This window comes from Penaeus chinensis, chromosome 36 (genome assembly GCF_019202785.1).
Source record: "Penaeus chinensis breed Huanghai No. 1 chromosome 36, ASM1920278v2, whole genome shotgun sequence".
Classification (NCBI taxonomy): Eukaryota; Metazoa; Arthropoda; class Malacostraca; order Decapoda; family Penaeidae; genus Penaeus; species Penaeus chinensis.
The window spans coordinates 24,755,610-24,767,271 of record NC_061854.1 but is presented as its reverse complement, the minus strand read 5'-3'; the positions used below and the strand labels follow the sequence as shown (position 1 = coordinate 24,767,271).

The 11,662-nt window shown below is 25.3% G+C and overlaps 1 protein-coding gene across 1 annotated transcript in view; it reads right to left on the bottom strand.

Annotated features, from left to right (window-relative positions):
* Positions 1-3,072: 3,072 nt before the first annotated feature.
* Positions 3,073-11,662, bottom strand: part of LOC125044786 (mitochondrial import receptor subunit TOM70-like) — a 43,962-nt gene continuing 35,372 nt past the window's right edge. Inside the window, exons 6-7 of the mRNA XM_047641738.1 lie at positions 5,269-5,489; positions 3,073-3,768 (exon numbers count right to left, since the gene is read on the bottom strand). Coding sequence (XP_047497694.1) covers positions 3,606-3,768; positions 5,269-5,489 — 384 coding nt within the window. The 3' untranslated portion in view covers positions 3,073-3,605. The remainder of the gene's footprint in view (positions 3,769-5,268; positions 5,490-11,662) is intronic.

The following is an 11,662-nucleotide window of genomic DNA, read 5'->3' as shown; positions in this document are numbered from 1 at the left end:
GGAAAAGGAGGCTATTCTCGCTGCCAGCATCAGCTCCTGAGCCATGAGGACCGACAGACATCTCGTAGCCAGCTCGATCACAGCCGGATACCGCATTGAAGTCGCCCAGAACAATACGAATATCTCGCCGAGGACATCTGTCTGCCACAGATGCAAGTTTGGCGTAAAACGTCTCTTTCACCTCAAGTTTATATACATCCGTAGGAGCGTATACAGTAACAAGAGACATGAAGCCAAATGAAAGCTTCAGTCTCAATACCATGATACGCTCATCGACTGGAGTGACCTCAACTACCAAGGGTTGAAGTCTGCTGGAGATGGCTATGGCTACTCCCTGGAGATGGTGGCAATCGCTCCGGCCCGACCAATAGTAGGTGTAGCCACCCACACTAATCGTGCCGCTGCCAGGTCTTCTCACCTCTGAGAGAGCAGCCACCTCAACTCTCAGCTGTTTCAATTCCCTCGATAGTAGTGGTAACCGATCGTCCTGTCGCAGGGAACAGATGTTCCAAGCCCCCACCCTGACAGTCCGCCTGAGGTCTAACCTCGGGCAGTCACTCCGGGTGGGCGCCACCTCTGCCACCCCTACCGACGCCGCCCCATATAGAGGATGTTGGCTGGCTGCAGGCCCCATAATCCACCTGCAGGGCTCCCTGGGGCTTTCCCCCACAAGCATCACGGCAGGCTGGCGGCCGCTGGGACCCAGTTGGGATTGGGGGTAACCTCCCCACCTGAGTCCCAGCGGTCGCCAACCCAGAGGGACCCACAGCCCGCCGTACTTGCTGGGTAGGAGGGACTTTAGCCCTCCCCCCAGCGTCGTTGGGGGGGGGTCGTTGCCAGTGGTTATCTCGGGGGGGGGGGCCGACTGGCAAGGCCTGCCTCCCCACAGCCGCCCATTAACCCCAGGGGGCGCGGGGGGCAGGAGTTAGTACGAAGCCAGGGCGTATCCACACGCCGGTGGGCCATAGCTCCGTACCTTTAGGGCCTCCTACTGCTCCAAGAGCCTCCACAGTTCAGCCTAGGACCTGCAAGGTACCTAGTTTCCATGGGTGGCCACGAGGAGGCACTGTAGAAGTCTTGATGATGGAGAGGCTATGAGCTGGCAGGGGAGTCTTATGCATAGCTGCTCCCTTTTTCGCACCAGGCTAGCCAGCGGTGGCAGCTAAAGGCTATATATATATACATATATATATATATATATATATATATAACATATGAATATGAATATTTATATATATTTCTATATACAGATATATCTATCTATCTATCTATCTATATATATATAAATATATAATAAATATATACATATATATATAAATAAATAAATAAATATATAAAATATATATATATATATATAATATATATTTATATATATATATATATCCCTATATATATAAATATATATAATATATATAACTATATATATAAACATATATATATATTTCTATCTTATATATTATATATATCGGTATATTTATCTACCTATATATATATATATATATATATATATATATATATATATATGTGTATATATATATATATATATATATATATATATATATATATATATATATGTGTATATATATATATATATATATATATGTGTATATATATATATATATATATATATATATATATATATATCAGTATATTTATCTACCTATATATATATATATATATAAATATAAATACAAATATATATATAAATATAAATATAAATATAAATATATATATAAATATATATTGAGAGAGAGAGAGAGAGAGAGAGAGAGAGAGAGAGAGAGGAGATAGATAGATAGATATTTATATACTATACATTATATCATATTATATTATATATTATATCAATATAAAATATAATATATAAATATATATATATATATATATATATATATATATAGATAATATATACAAATACATATAAGTATATATATAAATATATACATATAGATAATATATACAAATACATATAAGTATATATATAAATATATACATATAGATAATATATACAAATACATATGAGTATATATATAAATATATGTATATTAGATAAAATTGTTTAGCTATTTTTGTGGTGAAGGACGTAATATAAAAATACCTATATGGTGCAATTCTTTGAGCAACTCTTTTTTAATATTTCTTAAGACTCAATTTCAAATGAGGCAGCATTTGATGCCTATGTGATAATGATAATAGATAGAGAATATCACAGTTCCACATTACCGCATACAATTCAATATGTATTGCAAATAAGAGAAATGTTCTTTACAATGCCTATTAAAAGTCTGAAAGTTTTCTCATCAAGTTTAATTACCCAAATACACTTTTTTAGCTTTACTACACATTACAAGGCAAAGCATCATAGAAATGCAGCATTAGAGTACAATATCATAGTTCCAGATGGTTGAATATATAAATCTAGACAATGTAATTTATATGTATTTTACTAATAATGCTATGAGGTTTAAATTTATATCCATTTTAAGATCTATGACCAGAACAACAGCATATGACTCATGGCTGATGTATCTATAATGACTTTTATTTTTCGTTCTATAAAACTAATAACCAGAGCCATAACAACAATCAGTCCATAAGAAATAACACTATTTGCAATAATAAAAGATCTGCATAGCCACTCCTCCATTTATACCTGAGTAAAGGCTTTGCTCAATAAAGTCAAAGGTTTCCAAGCCAAGATTACTACACCTTAGGTGCTAAGTTAACTGGCATGCTCTTTCACATAATCATACTATTTGTAATTTGGCATTTGAAGTATGTATTACTTGTCTAATGATAATATCATCAGTGTATGCATCATTCACTCTACTTAATGCGTATCTGCCGGGCCACACCTATAGCAACCTATACCTATATCACACCTATAGCAAACTGACTCAACATGCCAGGTACCACTATAGGTGTCACAATGCACTAGAGTGCCCAGAGCGGAAAGTTCTGCTACATGTAGTAGACTCCCAGGCCAAACGACAGGACAGTTGCCAGAAGCCTCCAGAGTCCGTGACACCGAGAGATTTCTGATACCGTCATTGAGGGGTTGAAACGCATCAATACATTAACATCATTTATTTCTCATGCACATTGTACAATCACCCCACCTAAGTACAATAACAAGAATGAATATTTACATTATAATTCCAGTATAATTTGCCTTTCAGTTTCAAACATTACATATTTTACTATTTTTCCAACTTATATAGTATAAATAGAAATAATTAAAAATAGCATTGATGAATTGAAAAAGAACCAATTTTTTTTCCTTTTTTTCATATTCATTATAGTACCTACATTGCATATGAAAGTGGGTAAATTCTATACAAAACAGGAATGACTGACCATTAATTTACAATAGCACTGAAATGTAAAAGAGACATTAAAAAATTAACACTGTTACTTATGGCATAATTGACCGTGGTTACATATTTCAGAATATATTTGTGTACTTGATTGTTATTTTATTCAAGGTTACTTTTACATTTCCACTGTTTTTGGGATCATTATTAAACTATGAAATTCACAACTTATAATACAACTCTTATAATCTGAACTGGTCATCATGGTATCTGAATCTCATTTTTAATTATTTACAAAGACCCTAAGTTTGGAATATTTATACCCATCTTCTCCACAATCTTTAATTGTGCAACTGCAGCATCTCGTAGTGAGAACAAATGTGCCATTTCCATTTCTGTCTTTGCCAGTGGAATTGCTTTGTCAAAAAGTTCCACTCCCCTCTTAAGGTTGCCTCTGAAAAAAATCAGGTATATAAATTAAATATATATATGTATGTATATATACACATATATGTATATATATGTATGTATGTATGTATGTATGTATGTATGTATGTATGTATGTATGTATGTATGTATGTATGTATGTATGTATGTATGTATGTATATATAAATATATATATATATATACATATATTACATTGATTAACCTATGCATTAGTAATGCTTTGTAATACTTGCACTATTACTGAGTGAGCATGTAAGTTTGTAAGTGTGTATGTAGATGCAAGAGTGAATGAATTCATATGTGTCTTAAAGTTTTTAGAGAACATGGAACATTAATGTTTTTTTGTTTTTTCCATGACACTGACCCAAAATCACATCAAGCAGACATCATATGACATCTTAGCAAAGTATCCCTCACACTGGGTCATCGTGTCACATGCAGTCAAGCCTGCTCTAAGTTGTGTGCACGAAACAGTAATTTAATTGTTTGGCCCTGGCTGAGAAAAAACAACCTCTCAAATTTAGGCTTAAAGCCCCTTTTTAGCCTCATTACCTAAACAATTATTTATGCACAGCCTAGATACATAATGCTATGGTTTCTGCATTCCCAATTTTCCTTAGAGCAGTTGACTTCTCACACCCAATATATGGTTTGGTATAGTGTTGGGAGCTCCATGTCATGGGTTACAACAAAGTAACATATGAATTGGTTAATTTAAGAAATGCTGATTACTAGAGTTTTAGTGTGTTTCTTAAGGTATGTATAACCTAAGTGTTTTTCTTGTATTTCATATATTAATTTTGTACCAGAAATAAAATATTAAAAAACATATTCTTCAAACAAATCATTGCTTATTAAAGTGTAGTGACTTGCATGGGAAACAGACCTCATGACAGAAATGTTGCATACATTCATCTAGATTTATATGACAATGCTTACTAAGAATGAAAGGTCAGATATTCACTATCCTCCTTAAATGAATATTTTTTTATCTAAACAATGCTACCAAAAAAACAGCTACTACTATCTTTTTAGCATCATCTACAAAATAATACCCAACTTCACCCAAAAGTACAAGGGATGGCATGTATGTAAATGTCATCCCCACTCTGAGTTTTGTTTATTAATAGGTTTTACACATAAATGGCTTCTAAAGTAGTCACCAATGAGCCAATAGTACTACGCATGTCACCTGTTTACTTTTTTCCTTGATTTTTGGAAATATTGTATTTTATCTTATACTGCTATCAGTAATAATGTCAACAGCATTATAACAATAATAATGTTATTATAACAATAACAATATTGATAGCATTAGTACAAAAAAATTTACAAACACTAAAAGAAAGGTGAACTACGGTGAGGTCACTTCTCACATCAGCAATGGGTTAAAAAATGGTTGGCTTCTAGTTAGCATTAATCTAATGCAACAATAAAATTTAAAAAAAAGGATGAAACAATCTACTGTTACGACCCATACCCATTAAAAACAAGACTTTTACTTACGTCTGAACTTCAATTGTAGCAAGATTTTCATATGCAAGCTCACATTTATCATCAATTTCAAGAGCTTGAGTGATAAATGTTCTGGCCTGTGCCAAGTCCCCTTTCCACTGAAGTGTTAAGAGAGCACGATGGACAAGGGTAGTAGGATTGTCAGGGTCAACTTCAAGTGCTTTCACATAAAAGCCGTCAGCACGTTCATACTCTCCTTGATCGCATAGTACCTGCAATATTTTGTAAACATGAACTACATTATAACTACTTCAATACCACAATATTTGAGAGAGAGAGAGAAAAAAAAAAAGTAACTGAATTTTTCAAAATCATACATATATGAGTGTGCCTGTGTGTGTGTGGGGGGGGGGGGGCTATATATAAATATATATATAGAGAGAGTTAGAGATATATAGTTAAAGATATATAGTATGCATATCTCTCTCTCTCTCTCTCTCTCTCTCTCTCTCTCTCTCTCTCTCTCTCTCTCTCTCTCTCTCTATATATATATATATATATATAAAGATATATAGATATTTATGTATCTCTCTCTCTCTTTATTTATATACATATACACACACACACACACACACACACACACACACACACACACACACACACACACACACATATAGGTATATACATACATTGTATATAAATACATATATATCCATATATATATATCTATATATATATATATATACATATATATATATATATATATATCCATATATATATATACTCATATATACATATATTTATATATATATATATATATATATATAATTCAAACATATATTTTCATATACACATATATATAAATAAATATATATTATATATATATTCATATATATACACATATGTATATGAATATGTATATATTTATATATATATTCAAAAAAATAAATACAAATAAATATGTGTATATATATATTTCTTATTTATATATATGCATGTGTATGTATTTATGTATGTATATGTGTATGTTTATATGTATATATATATATATTTATATATATATATATATATATATATATATATATATATATATATATTTATATATATATATTAATATATATATATATATAATATATATATATATATATATATATATTCATATATATGTATATAAATATATTCATATATATATATATTTATAAATAAAAATATATATATATATATATGCTCATATATATATATATATATATATATATATATTCATAGCTATATGTATATAATCATATATATATATATATATATATATATATATATGTATATATTCATATATATATATATGTATATATTCATATATATATGTATATATTCATATATATGTATATATTCATATATATATGTATATATTCATATATATATGTATATATTCATATATATATTTATATATATATTCATATATATATCTATATATATATTCATATATGTATGTATATGTGAATATATATATAAATTCATATATATATGTATATATATGTATACTTATGAATTCATAGATATATATTCATGTATATAAAAATTCATATATATATTTATGTATATTTATACATATATATGAATATATGAACATATATATTAAACAATCGCCCCGTATGGCAAGATTACATACCATACCCAATGTAATACAAGTGTATTTATTACAATTAAACATAGATGGCTCTATAATTCCTTAGTCACCAAGGAGCCAGTTATTAGTCTTCATATCTCACCTGTTTACCCTTTTCCTCATTTAAGGAATGGAGAAATAAGGATCGGTCACAAGGGCTACTGATACACTCCTTGCTGGCTGCACAACACTCACAAAAACTACAGGGGACAGAACATAAATCTGGGGTGAATGAGTCAATATATATATATGTGTATATATATACATATACATATATATGTATATTCATATATATATATATATATATTCATATATATATATATGAATATATATATATGAATAAATATATTTTCATATATATATATATATATATATATTCATATATATATATATATATTCATATATATATATATATTCATATATATATATATTCATATATATATATATATATTCATATATATATATATATTCATATATATATATATATATTCATATATATATATATATTCATATATATATATATATTCATATATATATATTCATATATATATATATTCATATATATATATATTCATATATATATATATATATATATATATATATATATATATATATATCCCAATGCTGACTTGTACTAAGTCACCAATGAGCCATTTACGAGTACTGCCTGTCTCGCCCGTAACAAAGTTTACTAATTGACTCCTTTGTGGGTAAGCACTAGCAGAACCATTCATGTGCAGAGACATTTCACAAAAAATATAGAAAATGAGCACATATACATATAAGAATATGTATATATTCACATATACATATGAATATATATGTATATATATATTCATATATATGTGAATACATACATATTCATATATATATGTATATATAAATGTATATATGTATATATATGTATATGTATATATATATATATTCATATATACATATGAATATATATATATACATATATTCATTTATATACATATATATATGAATATATATATATGAATAATTGTATATATATTAATATATATATGATATATATATATTTATATATATATATGAATATATATATATATATATGAATATATATATATATATATATATATATATATATATTTATATATGTATTTGAATATATATATATATATATATGAATATATATGAATATATACTCATATATATATGAATATATATATGAATATACGTATGTATTTATATGAATATATGTTAATATAAATATATGTGATTATATACATATGTGAGAATATATATATACTCATATATATATATATATGAATATATATGTTTTCATATTTAACCCAATGCTGATGGGGAAAATGAACAAAAAATGGGGAAAATGCTGTGCTCATTTTCTATATTTTTTGTGAAATGTCTCTGCACATGAATGGTTCTGCTAGTGCTTACCCACAAAGGAGTCAATTAGTAAACTTTGTTACGGGCGAGACAGGCAGTACTTGTAAATGGCTCATTGGTAACTTAGTACAAGTGTAGCCATCTATGTGTATAAAACAATCAAACAAGTAACTCACAGTGGGCATAGCACATACGTACAGGTCGGCATTGGGATATATATATGAATATATATATATATTAATATATATTTATTCATATATATATTCATATATGTATATTCATATATATATATTCATATATATATTCATATATGTATATTCATATATATATATATATATATATATATATATGAATATATATATAAATATATATATATAAATATATATATATAAATATATATATTCATATATATATATATATATATATATATACGAGAATATATATATATATATATATAAATATATATATTCATATATATATATATACGTGAATATTTATTTATAAATATATATATGAATATATATATGAATATATATATATATATATATGTTTATATATATATGAATATATATATATATATGTATATATGTACAATAATATATGTACATAAACATATATATATATATATATATATATATATATGTATATGTATATATATATGAATATATATAAATATATATATATATATATATATATATGTATATGTATATATATATATATATATATATACACAGTGGTCACCAGAGTAACTACTTACACAACTACAACCAATAGCAGACAAAGTACAGTGATTTCGTAAATCAAAGAAAAGGGTGAACGGGCGAGACGGGCAGTACTCGTAACTGGCTCATTGGTGACTTAGTACAAGTATAGCCATATATGTGTAAAAACAATCAAACAAGTACTAACAGTGGGCATAGCACGAGTCTACCTGTCGTACCCGTCGGCAAGGGGTTAATATATATATACATATGAATATATACATATGAATATATATGTATATATATTCATATATATATATTTATGTTTATATTTATGTATATATATGTATATATATATTCATATATATTATATATATATGAATATGTATGAATATATATGTATATATGTATGTATGTATATATATATGTATATATATATGATGTATATATGTGAAAATATATATTTATGTATATATATATGAATATATATATGTATGTATATATATGAATATATATGTATGTATATATATGAATAGATATGTATATATATGAATATATTTATATATGTATATATATAAATATATGTCTATATATGTATATATATGAATATTTATGTATATATATGTATATATATGAATATATACATAAATATATATGTATATAAACATATGTACATGAATATATATATATGTATATATATGTATATATATGAATATATATGTATATATATGCATATATATATATAGATATGCATATATATATATATATATATATACATACATACATATGCATATATGAATATATATATATTAATATATATGTATATATACATGAATATATATATGTATATATATGAATATACATATATATATACGACGTTACAATGGGTAGACACGTAGTATGCTCACTGTTAATACTTGTTTGATTGTTTTTACACATATGGTTATACTTGTACTAAGTCACCAATGAGCCAGTTATAAGTACTGCCTGTCTCGCCCGTTTACCTTTTTCTTTGATTTACAAAATATTTTACTTTATCTTATTTTGCTGTTACTAATATTTAAAAACATTAGAATAATCATGATTATAATAAGAATAACACCATCAATATTCAGAGCACTAGTAAAAATACGTTTTTCAAGCCATTTCAAATCAGGTAGGGTCCAAGGTCTAATTGATTCCTTTGTGGCTAAGCACTAGCAGAGCCATCTATGGGCAGACATTTCACAAAAAAAATAAAAAATAGGCACAGCATTTTCCCCATTTTTTTGTTCATTTTCCCCCTGCGGCATTGGGTTAATATAAATATAAATATAAATATATATATATATATATATACATATATATTCATATATAAACATATATATTTATATATATACTTACCAATATATATTCATATATATATAAACATATATATTTATATATATACTTACCAATATATATTCATATATATATATACATATTCATATGAATATTTTTATATATACATATATATACTTATATATATGTTCATATATATATATATATATATATTATATACATATATATGTATATCTTCATATATATATGTATATATTCATATATATACCATATATATACATATTCATATGTATATATTCATATATATACCATATATATACATATTAATATGTACATACTCATATATATATATATATGTATATATATATATATATATATATATATATGTTCATATATATATATTCATATATATATATTCTTAAATACATATATTCTTACATATATATATTCTTAAATATATATCTATATTCATACATATATATATTCAAATATCTATATTCATACATATATACATATATTCATATATATATATATATATATATTCATATATATATATCTATATTCATATATATATGTTGATAGTTCTATATATACATTCTTACATATTCATAAATATATATATATTCATATACATATAAATATATATTCATATATATATATATATAAATATATATATATATATATATAAATATATATATTCACATAAATATATGTTCATAAAAATATGTTCATATATATATATATATATATATATATATATATATATATATATATGCATATCTCTCTCTCTCTCTCTCTCTCTTTATATATATATATGCATATCTATATATATCTATATATATATATATATGTATGTATATATGTATATATATATCTATATAAATATATATAAATATATATATATATATATGCATATATGTATATGCATATCTATATGTATATATATATATATATATATGCATATATATATGCATATCTATATGTATATATATATATATATATAATGTATATATATATGTATATATATATAAATATCTATATATATATAATATGTATATATACGCATATATATATATACATTATATATATATATACATTTTATATATATATACATTATATATATATACATTTTATATATATATATATATATATATATATACATACATATAGATATGCATATATATATATATATATATATATCTATGTATAGATATTTATATATATATATATACATATATATATATATATATATATATATGTATATACATACATGCATATGCATATATGAATTTATATATATATTTATATATATGTATATATACATGAATATATATGTATATATATTTATATATATATATATATATATATATGTATATATATGAATATATATATATAT